We start from the raw sequence: 18750 nt of genomic DNA, 5'->3' as shown, positions 1-18750 counted from the left end.
GATCCCTACCGGAAGGGCGGAAACGCCTAAAATACCGGTGTATATATATTTCTATATTTCTGGAGATGCGGTTCTTCTTCTGCGAGATCTGTTTAGTTCTTTGAACTTTCTATATGTAAGTTACAAATTTATCAAAAAGTTTAGTTAAAAACTTGGGGGTTTTAAGTTAAAGTGATTCATCCCATCCTGGGACAGGGCCTAATGCTAGTGGTTAAATAAAACCCATATTAAAACTTTAAATATTTATTCCTTTAACACAAATTATTGTACAATAACTTTTCAGACAAAAAAGTGATACAAAATTTAACCGAAGTATAATACTAAAAATCACAAAAATCATAGTTTTATAGAATTATATAATAATCTTATATATAAATAAAACAACAATTGTGAAGAATTATCTCACTGCAGCGTCAGTCCAGCAACGTTTTGATAATAAAACGTTTTTAATATTAAAAAGTTCTGCCCATCACAATCTTTCCTTTGATAGCCTCATGGGTATTCTCCACGAATCCCAATTTTCCATAAAATGCGTGTGTATAGCTGTCGGATGTGTTCATTATAACATGAACTCCAAATGAACCTAAAATAAAAAAAATATATATTTTTCTACAAAATGAAAGAAAGATATCGAGCAATGAATTTTATTTAATCTTGCCCAAGTATACTTTCTCTCCTAGAGCATCTTCAGGGGCATCTGAAATAAGTAAAGAAAAACGCCATTATAAAGCAAGAAAAAGTTGGAAACTTCGACAAAAAATCGAAGATGATGTGTTAAAAAAGTTCAATAACGTTTTAGACTTACTTCGTCAAGAAAATGAAGGTATCCTCGAATGTCATTTATTATGATATTTTGAGATATTATGAGATTTTTCACCTCTAATTTCACCTCTTGCCCTACTACTACTGTTCTGTCGCACTTGAGGTCTTTGATCGGTTATTCATAGATTTTTTAATACGCAGTTCACTCTATAGTGACTGTACTTATCATATAGTCATAGTCTTATCAAGTTGTCATCTGTCAGTCTTTACTTGAACATTTCCGTTAAATAAGAAATACTTCATTCTACCTCCATCTTCAAACAATGTAGAATTATACCGGCATCCCTCACTCAAATTTATCTGTTTGTCCTTTTGTTTAGTGTATTCGTTATTTATGTGTTAATTTAAGTTGCCAACAATCTTAATATCATAATAAATGACATTCGAGAATACCTTCATTTTCTTGACGAAGTAAGTCTAAAACATTATTCAACTTTTTTATACACATCATCGATTTTTTGTCGAAGTTTTCCAACTTTTTCTTGCTTTACAATGGCGTTTCTTCCTTACTAATTTCAGATGCCCCTGAAGATGCTCTAGGAGCGAAAGTACACTTGGGCAAGATTAAATAAAATTCAGTGCACGATATCTGCCTTTCATTTTGTAAAATCATATATTCGAGCATTCAACCATTTCCTATTCTACTAAATATATTTTTAGTGTATTGTGTATTTCGTCAAAAATCATATTATAGAAACATTAATAAAAGACGCAAATATACAGGGTGTCCCGAAAAGATTGGTCATAAATTATACCACACATTCTGGAGTCAAAGATAGTTCGATTGAACCTAACTTACCTTAGTACAAATGTGCTCATAAAAAAATTTACAGCTCTTTGAAGATACAAAATGAAAATCGATTTTTTTTTAATATATCGAAAACTATTAAAGATTTTTTATTGAAAATGGACATGTATCATTCTTATGGCAGGATCATCTAAAAAAAAATTATAGTGAGATTTGTCCACCCCATAAAAATTTTATCGGGGTTTTGATCCCTTAAACCTCCCCAAACTTTTGTGTACGTTTCAACTAATTCATTATTGTGGTACCATTAGTTAAACGCAACGTTTTTAAAACTTTTTTGCCTCTTTTTTTAGATAAGCGAGTTTTTATCGAGATGCGGCTTCTTTTTTAATATATTTACATAAAAATTTTATGAGAGTTTTGTTCCTTTAACCTTTAACTACACGCGCTGGCGTACTTTGAATTCTACTGGAAATATATTTAAAAATTTAATTTTTGACCTTGCTTATTTTTCTAACCTATCACTGGAATGTGCTTTACAATTTGGTTTTAGTTTCGTTATAATCGGCGTTCTGGAAAGATCGTAATTTACATTTTATTATTTGTTGTTTCCGGTGGTGGACAATATACCCCAGGATTATATTACTATAAGTCGTAATATAAGTACATATTTTAATTGTTTTTTAGTCATTATGGCAAAAAATATATTTTTCTTTGTAGACAATACTTTTTCTCCTGTAAAAAATCACATTTAAAAAAATTTTTTATTAGTAATTTTATTTATCATGGAATCCAGTTATTCCATGATTCCAGTTATAAATCCCAATTGGCTTACTGAAAAGGAACTCCAAGTATTCATTGATGCCGAATAAGGTGTATAACAAACAACTAAGTGTATTTTTTCAAAAAAAATTAAACAAATCCGCTGTTTTTAAGTGTATTTTCTTGTGGCGTACAAAGTACGCCACGCGTGTAGTTATGTTATAAGTTGATGCGCGGGTAGTTAAAGGTTAAACCCCCCAAATGTTTGTGTACGTTCCAATTAAACTATTATTGTGGTACCAATAGTTAACCACAGTGTTTTTAAAACTTTTTTGCCTCTTAGTATTTTTTTGATAGGTCACCTTTTATCGAGATGTGGCTTCGTTTTCAAAATATACCTAAAAATGTAAATTATAAATACATTTTCAGATTATTAACAGGTCTCTATAATCGTACTTAACCATATTATACAAATATGTGGTGGATTCGATAAATATTCAAAATATCTCGATAAATACTGGCTTATCGAAAAAGTCCTAAGAGGCGAAAATGTTTTAAAAACAGTGGTGTTTAACTAATGGCGCCACACTAATAATTAAATTGGAACGTACACAAAAGTTTGGGGGGGTTTAAGGGAACAAAACCCCCATAAGAATTAGTGATGGGATAATTCGAATGAAAAATAATCGACCATTCGATAATTGAAATAACTCGAGATATCTCGAGAACTTGAACAAGATCACTCGAATTATTAGATCACTCGAACTACTCGAACATTGTATTCGGAAAATCAGCTTATTTGAATATCCGTTTTGACTTTTGAATGGGAAGAGAGGGAGATAACAGAGGAGTGATGAGTAATTCATTCGAATGAAAATAAAACATTCGATTATTTGTATTCACATGTTCTGCTTCTGCGCCGCTACATATTAGAAAGGAACAGGACCGGCCGTCCAATTTCAATTAAAAATAAAACATCTTCAGAAAATAAAATATATGAAACAGGATCAAATGTATGTAATAATTTAAAAATGTTCAAAACGTAAATAATCGAAAGATATACACAAATACAAATAAAAGTTTTTAATAAGTATAGTCTAATTTTAATAAACATAAAATTAATAACACATTCTGATGTCTCGTCTAATTTCTAAAAAAAATACAAATCTTCTATTTAATAAAAACAACCGTTTCATTAAATTTGAAATGAATGAATTGTGATGACATGGATTTTAGAACAAGCTGTTTAAAAATAATATTTGGTCCAAATGTGTGGGCGATAAACGATTTCTTCTTTTGTTTGTTAACTGCGCAGACTTTGAAAATGCCCTTTCGGAAGGTTCTGAGGTGACAGGTATTGACAAATACTTTATAGCCAAATAATACAGCTCAGGGAAAGTGGATTTGTATTTTTCCAAAATTCCATTGGGTTATTTTTTCTTGCGGAATGTGGCATTTCTAAGTATTGTCGTACAATTAGAGTGACAGTAGTGGTTGGCGTTGACAAGGATTCTGTTTGGGCCAATTTATTGTCAAAATCGGACCATAGATCCACTGCTTTCTTGTTGTCACCAGACCCTGAAGTGTGTTGATGTTCCTGAATTTCCGCGCTATTTTTTTCATTAATAATTGTGGTTAGTTCTTCGGTTATCCATTTCTCGGCGTTATTTGCGTTAATGTCATTCCCAAATGCCAATTTTTAAATCTTGGGTCTAGAAAGACGGCTTTTGAAATTATTTTATTATATTCTAATATCCCTATTTGACGAGCAATTCAATCTAAAAAGCTCTGTTTTAGATTAGTAGTATTTCCAAAAAATTTTAATATTTTTTTACATACCCTGCATTTCACTTGACGGTCCTCTATTTTGTCGAAGTATTCCCAAACAACAGATTTTTTAGCACCTGGCCTCATTTTTCAACCGACTACCTATTGACTTTCAATAGGTACCACTATCACAATAATTTTTGATAAAAGGTAATTTCGACCTACCGACTCTAGCTGAAATTATTAATAGTTTGAATGTTTACAAAGTACTGAAAGAACGATGACCTTGCGTTCTCAAGTTTCGAGTTCAGAAAATGACCGTCAGATATTAATAGTATACGAGTGATGCATAATTCGAATGATAACTCGATTATTAAAATCACTCGAGTACCCGTCTTTCGATTATTAGATTAATTCGATTATGCCCATCACTAATAAGAATGTCACATGTCCATTTTCAATGAAAAATCTCTAAGAGTTTTCGATATATGAAAAAAAAATTGATTTTCATTTTGTAACTTCAAAGGACTGTAACTTTTTTTTGTGCACTATTGTATCAACCTCAAGTGAGGTTCAATCAACCTATTTTTGACTCCAGAATCTGTGGTATAATTTATGACCAATCTTTTCGGGACACCCTGTATATTTGAACAATCAACATTATATACATAAATGTAATGCCTCCTCTACATATCAGCAGACGCGTCCGCGGATGACATCATCGTATGCATCTGCAGATGTGTAGGTGGGGTAATTTGGTCGTCTGTTGGTGGTCTGTTGTTTATTTTTAAGGCATGCGGTTGTTGTCGGTTTTCCAAGAACGGATCAAAAGGTTTCCGCGGACGCGTCTGCCGATGTGTAGAGGAGGCACTTTCTTACATCGGCAGATGCATCCGCAGACGCGTCTGCTGATATGTAGAGGAGGCATAAGACAAAAGCAGACAGACATTTTTGAGACATTTGAGGATCTAATGTCCCTCCTAGTGTCCTTTTGTATTCAGTTGGCCGTTTAACTCCAATATGTGAGGTTTCAATCCTTAAATTCCAACCACGTGGGAAGAGCCCTGTGTTCTTCTTCTTCTACGGCACTACAGCCCAAATTGAGCATTGGCCTCCTTTATTTTTTGCCTCCACCCTTGCTTGTCTGTGGCTGCTCTTCTCCATACACGGACTCCTAAAAGGGCTTGCGCGTCGCTGTTTACTGTGTCTTCCCAGGGCTTTCTTGGCTTTCCAACCGGTCTCTTTCCCTGCATTCAGTGCTCTTTTTGGTAGTCTATCCTCTCCCATTCTTATCACATGTCCGGCCCATTGCAATCTTTGTATTCTAATGAAGTCTGACAGGGGTGCTTCCTTATAAAGTTGATAAAGTTCGTTGTTGTATCAACTTCTGAAGATTCCCTCACAGGGCCTAGTATTCTCCTCAGTACTTTCCTTTCGAATGTGTCGAGTTTGTTTTTAGATGTTTCTTTCAGGACCCAGGCTTCACTGCCATAGCATGTTATTGGTCGAATTAAAGTTTTATAGATTCTCATCTTTGTATTTCGGTGGACACTTTTAGACCGAAATATATGGGAGAGGGTAAAATAAGCTTTGTTTGCCTGCGTTATTCTCTTCCGCATTTCTCCATCTTTTGATCCGTTGGCATATATTTCTACTCCCAGGTATGTAAACTTTCCAACCGTTTCAATGTCATCTTAATGTATAATGTTTTGTGGGACCATATTTTCTTCTCGTCTGAGTCATTCTTTTTGTTTTTTCTGTGTTAATTTCCAGACCTAGCAATTTTGTATGTGTTTTTAACTCTGCGTATGTTTCCTGTGCTCTTGTCGATGTTCTACTCATAATATTAATATCATCGGCATAGGCGGCCAGTTAAACCATTCGGTTGGTCAGTAGGTTTCCTCATCCAGTTTGCATTTGCCTAACCGCATACTCCAGTGCCAGGTTAAACAATGTTGGGGCCAGCCCATCTCCCTACTTTAGTCCCTGCGAAATTTTGAAAAAGTCTGTCCGGTGGTTTTGTGTTCGTACACATGCCTGAGTTTCATCCATTGTGGCTTTAATGAGTCTTGTTAGCTTGTGTGGTATTGCCAATTCAGCCAATATATAGTATAGTTTGTTCCTTTTGACTGAGTCGTACGCCCGTTTGAAGTCTACAAACACGTTGTGAACATCAATATCGTGTTTACATGATTTGCTTAAGATCTGTTTGACTGTAAATATTTGACCCAGTGTCGATCTTCCCCGTCGGAAGCCCGTCTGATACTCTCCAATAATATTTTCTGTTAGTGGTTGGAGCCGCTGGTTTATAATATACGTGAGGACTTTATATGCTGTACATAGTAGAGAGATTCCACGGTAGTTTTTGCACTGGAGTTTGTCTCCTTTTTTATAGATCGGGCATACTATACTTCTCTTCCAGTCGTTGGGTATTTTCTCTTCTTGCCATATGTCTTTGATGAGCGCGTGGATGTGACTTGCTAGGTGGCCGCCACCTACCTTATACAGTTCTGCTGGTATTTCGTCAACTCCCGGAGCTTTATTGTTTTTCTGGGCCTTAATAGCTTCGAGAACTTCCTCAGAGCCCTGTGTTGCCCTGGGTATTATCCAGGAATACTTGCAACAGATAAGGAAGGTAACTTACTTACCAACAAAGAGGATATCCTGTTACGATGGGTAGAGCACTTTCGAGAGTTACTGGAAGGGGAACCTACTAACAATATAGAGCTGGAATACCGAAATGAGGAACTCGTGGAACCCCCCTCGGTAGAAGTGAAAATATCTAGAGAAAAACTAAGAAACCACAAATCCCCAGGCAGCGATGGCATCCCAGCAGTTATTTAATCACGGTGGAGAGCAGCTCACCAAGGTGATGCGAGAAATTGTTTGTAAAATTTGGTCTGAAGAGCAAATGCCTTAAGAATGGAGCTTAGGCTTAATATGCCCGTTACACAAAAAGGTAAACCAACTGGAATGCAATCATTACCGCGGAATAACTCTCCTAAATACAGCGTACAAGATATTGTCAAACATTTTGCACGGGAGATTGAAGCCTTATACCGAAACGTTTCTAGGAGAATATCAGGCTGGATTCAGGCGTGCACGTTCAACCATTAACCAGATCTTTACACTAAGACAGATTCTGGAAAAAGCGCAGGAGTTTAACATAGATATGTACCATATTTTTGTCGATTTTAAAGCTGCATATGACAGTGTCTTAAGACCAAGTCTCTACAACGCTATGAATGAGTTAGGAATTCCAAAAAACTCATATGTATGATAAAAGTGACAATGGCGAAGATGATACAGTAAAAATTCAAAACGACTCGTCAACTTTTTAATGTAGTATTAAAAAAAGTCGTACGAGACGCTAATATAGATAGCAGGGGAACAACATTCAATAGATCTGTCCAAATTCTAGCATATGCAGACGACGTGGACATTATAACAAAAACCAGAGCGAGAACTGCGGAAATCCTAACCGAGCTAGTAGCAGCAGCAGAACGAATAGGGTTACATATAAATCGAAATAAAACCAAATTCATGGCGACTAACACAAACACAAGAGCTGGAAACGTTGACGCAGATCTAATCATCACTGACCAAAACTTCGAAGCTGTCAAAGAGTTCATATATCTAGGGAAATCGGTTAACCCCAATAATAACACATCAGGGGAAATAAAAAGACGAATAATAATTGCAAACAGGTGTTACCATAGTGTATCAAATAACTTAGCTAACAAACGTCTGTCTAAAAAAACTCGTATAAGGCTGTATAGAACATTGATAGTCCCCGTTCTCACATATGGATCAGAGGCATGGACGCTAACTAAAACAGATGAATCCGTTCTATCGATTTTTCAAAGAAAGGTGGTACGCATCGGAGCGGTCTGTGAGAACGGAATATGGAGGCGTAGATACAACTTTGAACTGCAGAATATCTACAAGCATACGTTTGGTGGAAAAGATATTATCACTATAATTAAGCGAAACCGCCTGCAGTGGGCAGGACATGTAGCCAAGGCCCCTGAATCGAACAAGATAAAATAGATTCTAACAGCGCAACCCGTGGGAATGAGAAGACGGGTAGACCAAAGCTGAGATGGATGGACGGGGTAACACAAGATGCCGAGAAGATCGGAGTCGGCAACTGGAAAATGCAAGCAAGGGACAGAACAGAATGGCGTAGAAAGCTTGAGAAGGTCGAGGCCCTCTAAGGGCTGTAGCACCAAGATGATGATGATGATGACTTGCAACATCACTAAATATTATTAAAAATATGTAGTATATCACAACAATTTTCAACATTTAAAAGGTTTTTACCCAAAACATTTTGATGGCTCAGACATGCCATTTCTTGGCTTTTAGTAACACTGATGATGGATTTTTTAATCCGAAAACGTACTGTGATTTAATGAAACCCTTATTTACGGAATTTTAAATATACATTTTACAAAGAATCTCGTATTTTTGTGATTTATGGTATACAGCCAGCTACAGGAATTTTATTTTCCTCGTTGATTTTTAAGATCTAATCAGTGGAGAATTACTAACACATCTGCGTCGTAAAGCCATAATAAAATTGCCCAATATATCCAATGCTGTATTTATATTGAGTATTGAGATATGTCCCAAATTCATTGAAAATAGCTAAGTTAAAATGATACTAAAACCAGGGAAATCACCAAATGGAGTCTCCCCATATAGACCAATGTCACTTTTGCCAGTGACGTTGAAACTTTTTGAGAAACTCATGCTAAAACGAATGTATCCAATAATAGAAGAGAAAAAAGTGATTCCAAACCACCAATTTGGCTTTAGAAATAAACATTATGCGATTGACCAGCTATACAGAATTAAAATAATTGAAAAATAATTAGAAGAAAAAAAAAATGTTTTCCATAATATTTTTAGACGTAGTTAAGGCATTCGACGAAGTATTGCATGAAGGCTTAATCTATAGTTCAAAATTATTCCAAGAAATTTTGTTGTCATACATATCTGACAGAAATTTCAAAATTAGGCAAGAAGACGTGCAAGAAGATACAGATCTAAAAAAAATCAAAGCAGGCGTAACTCAAGGAAGCGTATTAGGTCCGTTCTTCTAACTGTTATACACATACGTCATACCTGAACTAGAAAATGATACTATAAGCAGCAGAAAAATACAGTTGTCAATAAATATATATATATTATATCGGTTTTATAGCGTTCTACGCCTTTCCGTTCCTAATCGCCACTCCTTTCTATTGTGACAGTCTGCCTCTCTTAGATTTCTTTCAGACATCGCCTTGGAGATGCCCTTTATCCATGTAGTTGCTGGTCTTCCTCGTTTTCGTTTTTCTGTGGGGGTCCATTCTAACACTTTTTTGGGGATTCTCCTTTCGTCCATTCGTCTTACGTGTCCATACCAAACTAGCTGTTGTCTTTCGATGTCATCTATGATTGTTTTTTCTATTTCCATTTGTTGTCTAATGTCGTCGTTTCTTATGTGTTGTAGTCTAGATCTTCTTGCTGACCTCCAAAAATCCATGGCAGTGGCTAGTAATTTATCTTTGTACTTGTTGGTTAATTGACAGACTTCAGCTCCATAGGTTAACACTGGTTTTAATATTGTGTTGTAAATTCATTTTTTATTTTCTGTTCTTATATTTGTTTGCCACAGTACCAAATTCAGGGCTCCTATCACCTGTTTTCCCTTTACTATCATTTCCTTAATATTTTCTTCAAGTTGTCAATAAATAAAATCCATAATTGGACTAAAAAATGGAAAATGAAACTAAATGAATCTAAGTCAATTCACGTTAACTTTAAAAATAAAAAATCCAAAATATTCCAATTAGAATAAATGATGCCCGAATATGAATGCATCTTCTGCAAAATACTTGTAGGTATCACACTTGATACAAGATTTCGCTGGAAAGTCCACATTAAAAAGAAAAGGGAAGAAATTCACCATTGTCAATACATAACAGACAACAGCTATACAAACGAATACTGAGACCAATATGAATGTATAGTTGCCAACTCTGGAGCTGTGCCAATTCAAATAATATCCAAATCATCACCCAAAGATTTCAGAATAAAGTATTAAGAAACATCGTTGACGCTCCTTGGTATATCAGAAATGTCGACCTTCACAAGGACCATAGGATGGAAGATGTTGACAAAATTATCAAGAAGATGGCAGGTAGGTGCGAACAACGGCTCCACAGTCATGCAAACATCGAGGCCATCCAGCTCCTCGATAATACTGAGTTAGAAAGAATACTCAGACGAAGAGAACCAGTTGATTTAGTGTAAAGTGTACAACTAGCGTAAAAGCAGAGCATAGTGCTGTATTTATGTGTTCTGACTTTAAGAAGATAAATAAGCTACAGTCATGTGAACTGTAGTGTTACAGGAGGATGCTCAGAATAGCATGGACACAAAAGAAAACGAACATGGAAGTATTGCGAGAAGTGGGCAAATAATGAAATGAAATGCTAAGATTAATAATGGAAACGATAAGAGAAGGAAGGCTTATAGGAAGAAGGAGAGTGTCATGATTAAAGAATTTAAGGGAATGGTTTAAATACAGTTCTATAGAACTCTTCAGAGCAGCCATAGAAAGAATAAACATATCTAACCTCCGATTGGGGGACGGTACTTAAAGAAGAAAGAAGTACTGTATTGTGTTTAGAGTCCATACTTACCATTCGCTCTTAACGATGCTAGAAGACATGTAACTAATCGTTTACTAACAGACTGATCTAAGACTGAAGGCAATAGGCTACATATCATACTAGAAGGATGTGTGGGACTGCTAACATATATTTCATCTTTAAAAGTATGAAAATGTGAAACGGCTTCCTGAAATTTAAAAAGATATTTAAAAAAATTATAAAAAATCAATGATGGTAAATAATTCAGTTTTGATACAAAAAGAAGTTCATACGAAGCTTAAGGGAGCGGGTATGGTTTGAAATCAATATTTCAAGTACATTTTTGTAATTTTTTTTAAACTATATTAAAATTATTTTATTGATAAATTAAATAAACATACTAAGTACAATTCAAAGATTATCCAAGAAAAAATTCAAGGCAAAATATTGAAAAATACGTCAACGGTGGCATATTTTTCCAAAAACATAAAAAAATAATGGATTTTGCGATGGACATCAGAACCCGTCATTGGATCAAGTGAAATAAAAAATTCAAAAATATTTTATTTATTTATAATATTTTATTATTATATGAGTTTTTTTTATTTTTAACGATATTCTTTTCTAAAAAAAAGGGTGTAATTCAACATATTTATTATTAGGTATTAAACAAAAAATGTCTCGACAGCGTTACCTCATGAAATGTCTAAAGAAAATCTATGCAAAATTTCAGGTGGATCGGCGAAGTAGTTTTTGAGTTACAATGTCCACCGCCTTTGAAAAAATCAGGTTTGAGAAAACGCGTTTAAAGTTTTGACAACTTTATTTTCAATTTCTTTTTTATCTGTCAAATCGTAAAGTGATGCAGACCGGACTATGTTTTTGAATCGAGGAGTAATTTACAAAAAAGAAGAGGCACAGCTGTTAAACGTTTCTCACTACGCTCAAGCGCGCTGACGCGAAGCTGCTACAAAGCGAGTCGAAAGTAGGGATACTCAACATGCTTTATTTTCGGTAATTTTGCTCAGATCAATCTGAAATTTCCAGAAAGTATTCTTGAAGTTATGTACTTTGATTTTGATTTCACATAATAAAAAATAGAAAATTTCAAAATTTTCAAGCCATACCCCTCTCTTAAGGTACTAGTACACTTTAGAAGACCAAAAATAAGCATTTTTTCAAGATTTTTTTTCTCAGAACCTTTATTAAAAATGAACATAAATCTTTTTACATATTAATATCTAACTCTTAGAGAATACAAAAAATATATACTTTTTCATTTATGCACGTAAACTAATATTGTAGAGGGCGCCAAAGTCGAGGCCTAAAAAAAAAAAGTAGTTCCAATGGTGGACAGTTAATCTCAGGATTGGGATCTCGGAAACAAAAAAATCGTACGGCATTTGAAAAAGGAAGGTTCCTTACTTGATAATTTACCACCGTTACTGAAAAATTCCGCAAAAAAAAGATTTTACGGAAATTTGAACAATTTTTGTGAAAAAACTACTCGTTTTTCTTCAGTTTTTCATGGTAAAAAATAATATTTATTTTTAATTTTTTGGTCAAATTGTGGTAAATTATCACGTAAGAAACCTACCTTTTTCAAATGCAGTACGATTTTTTTGTTTAATATATTCCAATCCTGAGATTAACTATCCGCCATCATTTTTCGATACCTCGACTTAAACGCTCTCTACAAAATTAGTGTACGTGCATAAATGAAAAAAGATAGGTATATTTTTTGTATTCTCTAAGAGTTAGATATTAATATGTAAAAAGTTTTATGTTCATTTTTAATAAAGGTACCGAGAAAAAAAAATTCTTGAAAAAAAATGATTATTTTTGGTCTTCTAAAGTGTACTACTACCTTAAAGTGTCAATTATAACAAAAATAAAACGATTAAAAGTGAATGTTTATATACTTGAGCAAATTTATGAAGATTCTTAGCACAATCCAGCGGATATTTCTCACACATTTCTGGTATCCACGCCAGGTCTTGTTTTACCCTAAATTTCTTATAATCTGGAGCGGCACAAGCGTACCCGACTACACCAGCGTCGTCTTCCATTACGAAGCAAAATTCTGGATGAAGTGTCAAGTAAGGCCCTACTATCTTATCGGCGTGTAGATGCTTAAGATTGTCTGGATATGGTATCGAATCTTCGAGACCGTCTTTGCACGTCCTGATGCAGACATTGTAAATGGTCTCTTCGTCGGTTGGCAGGTAAGGACGTATTGTGAACACTCTATTGGTGGGTACTTCGGGGACTTTGTACAGGAAGAGATCGTTTCCGGAGTCTACGGGAACCAGACGCTGAAAAAAAAAAAAAAGAATTATATATAAAAGAAAAATGAGCGTTAGAACTTCTTGCTTTTTGCGAAAATATCATAAGTATTGATCCTAGTTGAAAACTTTCTGCCAATATGCGCATTGTAAATACGGTGATCTTCTAAATTCAATAAACCTCCCCCCAAAATATACCCTCCTGGTCAAAAAAATCCGGACTTTTGCCTTTTGTATGTTTTTTGTCAACGTATAGTGGTTTTAATGGGGAGGCAGGAGGATAAAAAACGTTCATTCGTAACAACAAAAACGGTTCTTTTAACGTTTTTAAATGATCTCGTCATCATTGAAACAAAATTTTGACAATTATCATGATAGTCTATCTTGTTTACTCGCAACTGATTTTGTGCATTTTTTATTGCACTTACAATAAGTTTTACCTTTGTTCTGATAAATTCAGATCACTATAGTGTTTTCAAATCATGTTAGTATGATAGTCCTGTCGCCAGTGGGAGTACAACGGCCTCCTTAATTCAGATGGACTTACCCAAGTTTTTTTTATATATTTTGACCCGTAGAACACGAATTCTTTGGGTAACAGTCGATCCGGATGTCGATAAGATTGTTATAAACAAAGAACTTGAGGAATCACATAACAGCGATTTTTTGCAAAACAAAACATTTTTTTGTATTTTTTTGGGTCATTCTAAGCAAAAAATGTTTTTACAGGTTTTTTCGTAGGATGCATAGTTTTCGACATAAACGCGGTTAAACTTTCAAAAAATCGAAAAATGGCAATTTTTGAACCCGAATAACTTTTGATTGAAAAATAAAATAGCAATTATGTTTACCGCATTTGAAAGTTCAAGTCAAATTCTATCGGTTTTGATTACTTTCATTGCTAAAAATTATTTTTTTTATTGTTAAACAAAGCTATAAACACATAGTGATTGAATGATGTTTTCAATGCATTTCTCATTTGAAATCGAACGAGTAGGCGCGCATACAGACAAGTTCTACGTAGATTACGTACATTAAAACGCATGCATTGGGCACGGGAAACACTATGTGTTTATGGCTTTGTTTAACAAATAAAAACTTAATTTTTAGCAAAGCAAATAATCAAAACCGATAGAATTTGACTTGAACTTTCAAATGTAGTAAGCAGAATTGCTTTTTTATTTTTTAATCAAAAGTTATTCGGGTTCAAAAATTGCACTTTTTCGATTTTTTGAAACTTCAACCGCGTTTATCTCAAAAACTATGCATCCTACGAAAAAACTTGTAAGACCATTTTTTGCTGAGAATCACCCAAAAAATACAAAAAAATGTTTTGTTTTGCGAAAAATCGCTGTTATGTAATTCCTCAAGTTCTTTGTTTATAACAATCTTATCGACATCCGGATCAACTGTTACCCAAAAAATTCGTGTTCTCCGGGTCAAAATACATAAAAAACTTGGGTAAGTCCATCTGAATTAAGAAGGCCGTTGTACCCCCCCTGGCGACAGGACTATGAGTCCCGAAAATAATGCAAAAGTTGTGGCATTATATAACGATGGTCGCAGTATACGTTATATTGTAAATCATTTGAATATTACCAAAAGTACCGTCCATGATGCTCTTACGAAGTATCGTTAGACTATAGAAAAGAATACACCAGAATATCAGGATCAGGAAGAAAAAGGTGTACAAATCAGCGTGATAACATTTCTTTAAAGATTTCCACATTACATAACCGTTCTTTAGCGTCAAATGTTCTCGCTAGTCGTTTGTTAGAAGCTCAAGGAACTCGTGTTTCTGCACAAACTGTACCAGGAGACCTACATGAAACTGGGTTTACGTTCTCATGCCAGTAGTATGCCCTAAATTAACAGCAGCTCATCGTGCTAAGAGGATGAGATTTAAGAATGATCACAGAGACTAGACTGTTCAGCAATGGAGTGCTGTAATGTTTTCTGACGAGTCCCGTTTTTGCTTACGATCTCCAGACGGAAGCGAACGTGTTTGGGGGAAACCCGGAGAACGATTTGCATCTTGCTGTATTTCACCCAGAAGGTTTGGTGGCGGAGGTGTTATGGTATCATCATCATCATCACGTATAGCTACAACCCTGGGTGGGTCATGGCTGACTACAACTTTCATCCAATTTGTTCGGTCTTCCATCAACCTCGGGTCAAATGGAATGTTAATTTTTCGGAGATCTGATTAGATGTTATCTCTTTATCGCATTCTGGGATGTCCGAGTGGTCTTTTGCCTGTAGGAATCTCCTCCCATACCAGTACAAGTCTCTCGTTATTAAGTCTGTGCACGTTGCCTTCCCATCTTCGTCGCTGTATTTAATTTATTGGACAATATAGGTGTCATTGTAGAGTGCTTTTAATTCGATGTTGGTTCTGATCCTATACTGGTTTGTGTTAATGTCGTGGTGAGGTCCGAAAATTTTTCTAAGTATTTTTCGTTCAAAACGTCTGAGCTTTTCTTCGTTTGATTTGGTCATGGTCCACGTTTCGCATCCATATGTTAGTACAGGTCTGACGATGGATTTATAGATTTTGATCTTGGAACTTCCTGTAAGATTTTTTATTTTATAAGCTTATCCAGTGCGAATAAACAGCGATTTGCTGATTGGATTCTGTCTTTTATTTCTTCAGTAACATCGTTGTCGCTGTGATTACGGCCCCCAGATACTTAAAACGTTGTACTCTTTCGAAATTGAAGGTGTTGACCGTCACATTTTGTCCTATCCGGTCTCTTCGTGTCGTTCTATTTATACACATATATTTCGTCTTTTCTTCATTAATCTTCAGCCCTACTTCGCTTGTTGCTCCTTCCACCTTGCTGAAAATGGCTTTTGTGGATAGGATGGAGTCTCCAACGAGATCAATGTCATCTGTGTAAGCTAGTAATAACTTGGGACCTTGAACCGATAGCAGTTCTATTTTTATTTCGGCCGACCTCATATTTTTCTCTACAACAAGGTTTAAAAATAGTGGAGATAACGCATCACCCTGTTTGCGTCCACTGTTGATTTCAAAGCTGCCAGACAGTTTATTATTTACACGTACTTTTGATATTCCACCCTCCATACAGACTTTAGTCATCCGAATGAGTTTCTTTGGTATTGAGAATTACGCCATGGCATTCCATACTTGGCTTCTTTCTACGCTATCATATGCCTGTCGAAAGTCTATGAAGAGATTGTGTATGGGTCTGTTATACTCTCATCCCTTTTCTAGAAGCTGTCTCAGCGTGAATAGTTGATCTGTTGTGGATCTGTTTGCCCTAAAACCGGCTTGATATTCTCCTAGGACATTTTCAGCATAGGGGGTTAGTCTACTAAGAATGATGTTTGAGAGGATTAGGTGTTATGGTATGGGTGGGTATTTCTTTCAACGAACGCACTTAATTCATTTTCACCCAACATGAAACTCTAACAGCAGACAGATACATATGACAATGTCTCGAGGACAATGTTGTCCCCTATGCCTCTATCGTTAAAGACAATTTCTTAGTTATACAGCATAATTCGCGTTTACATACTGCGCGAATCATCATGGACTACCTAAATACTGTCAGAATTCCCGTTTTGGATTGGCTCGCTTGTGGTCCTCACATGAATCCATTAGTGGGACTGACGTCGGGATAAATTACAACATCTATGGGACATTTTCAGGAAAAATATTAAATGAGGCAACAATTGCCAGAAACAATTCTAGAGCTGAAAATATCGTTGAACCTAAATAATAGCGGTTTCGCCTAAATGATAGATACAGGGAATATAAATATCACTATTGCAGATTTAACCCTTATCCGGGCCACACATTTTAGTTACGTAACCGGGCAACTCGGGTCCGTTGGGCCCACAACTGTTCTTTAATGTACTATTCATATTTACCCATATATTATGTCTAATATTCATTTTTGATTTTTTATTTAAGTTAAATTTAAATTCTCTAGATTAAAAAAATGTGCTACTATAGTACCTATGCGGTCTACCTCGAGGGTGCGATCTACCTGAAGGATTTGCACAAAATAATGAAATGAAAAAAAAACTTTTGTAGAAAAAATATTTATTTACAAGTAATAAAGATTTGGAGCCAAAGAAGACTTAATTAATAAATAAATAAAATCTTTTGTAAATCTAATAGGCCATTTTATTTGAAAAGAGGGATTGGTATTTACGCATACCCTGGAAAAAGATTACGGTGTTGTTGCCTTTCATTATTGTGTGAAAACCCTTCTGAGAAAAGAGTATAAAAGAGAAAATATAGTAGGGCCATAAAACTTACTCCAAAGTATATCTACATTATGATTGTTGACACTCAGGTGCCCTGCAGTTAGTAGGAGTCCAATAAAGGCATATATCTCTGTAGAGTCGCAATATGTCCAGTTCTCTATCCCCAGGACTTTTTCGGCTTCTTTATTTGTACACTTCACTGTTTCGTTCACAATTTTTTCGTCCACAAACAAACAAAAGGAATCAACAGGATCATCCACACTTTGACCAGGGGCTAACATTACTTTGTGTACTTTGCTTTTTATTATGTCGCAGGGTCGCATACGTCCTGTCGGTTGTGGTTGACTCTTCCAGTTAGTTTCATCCTTAGTTTAAAAAATTACACACTCTGAAATCTGGGAACTGGTAGCTACACATTCTTCTTCATTATCACTCAATACTACTTGCTGATCAACCTCTTCACTTGCTCCCGAAAGATGATCTTCAATTTCAGAGTCACTTTCAATGCCAACTACTTCAGGAGATTCTTCATCATCGGAATCCCATAAATTATTAGCAATATCTTGCAGTTCTGCAGCTGATAATGGTTTTCGGGACATTTTATTCGCACTATCTACTTTCACTGTAATTCAATATAATTTTACTGGCTTAGTAGTTGTCGACACTAACATCGGTATCAAACGACTGATAGCAGATGCATTATTTATTTCAAAATATGTATAGGTACCTACCTAAAGATACTATTACATTCCAACAATCATTATCAGTTTTTACAATTCATTTAGAATAGATATAACACCTATTGTAAGCATCTCTTTGATGTTCACATCAAAGAGATGTTTAAATTGTTTGTTGCACGTTTAGACTTTATTATTGGATTTCCGGAATCATAAAAGTCTTTTACATAATCCACAAAAACATTACCTGACTGCCAGATTAACTTCTGTAACAAAGATTTAGACTTTAGGTATAAATACAAGTAGGGCCCGACAGGCCCGTATTGCCCCTTTACGTGACAAAATTCTTTCGACGCAATAATTTCAAAAATTATAATGAATATTTTGAATAGCTCATGACTATGTTGAAGGAAACACACTTCTAAACAAATTCAGTAATGCATAAAATTCAATAAATTTTTTTTATCAGTTTATGATAAAAGAATTGGCATCTCGGGCCCGCCGGGCCCACCTTGCCCGGATATATAAACTTGCATATATGTGTTTCGTCGATATGACCAAGGCTTCTGACAGAGTGCGATTAAAGGACGTGTTCGAAATAATGGGAGAAAAAGGTCTAAACCACAGACTGATTAACCTAGTACACGATATTAACAAACAATGTAAAACAAAAATAAGAGTAGGACATTTGACAACAGAAGACATAGTTATAAACACAGAAATCCGTCAAGGGGATTCACTGAGCCCCTTCATATTTAATTTAATAATGGACAAAATAATAGAAAACCTTTCCAGAACAGCTGGAT

At 35.2% G+C, this 18750-nt stretch overlaps 1 protein-coding gene across 2 annotated transcripts in view; it reads right to left on the bottom strand.

The window, feature by feature from the left end:
* Positions 1–227: 227 nt before the first annotated feature.
* LOC114331269 (protein O-GlcNAcase) overlaps positions 228–18750 on the bottom strand; it is a 106895-nt gene continuing 88372 nt past the window's right edge. For both annotated transcript variants that reach the window (XM_028280782.2, XM_050649189.1), the window contains 3 exons: positions 12666–13058; positions 10795–10951; positions 228–583 (listed from right to left, as the gene is read on the bottom strand). In XM_028280782.2, coding sequence (XP_028136583.2) covers positions 453–583; positions 10795–10951; positions 12666–13058 — 681 coding nt within the window. In that variant the 3' untranslated portion in view covers positions 228–452. The remainder of the gene's footprint in view (positions 584–10794; positions 10952–12665; positions 13059–18750) is intronic.

The sequence above is a fragment of the Diabrotica virgifera genome, chromosome 4 (assembly GCF_917563875.1).
Source record: "Diabrotica virgifera virgifera chromosome 4, PGI_DIABVI_V3a".
Classification (NCBI taxonomy): Eukaryota; Metazoa; Arthropoda; class Insecta; order Coleoptera; family Chrysomelidae; genus Diabrotica; species Diabrotica virgifera.
Note: the sequence above shows the minus strand (reverse complement) of the source record. Positions and strands in the feature narration are given on the sequence as shown.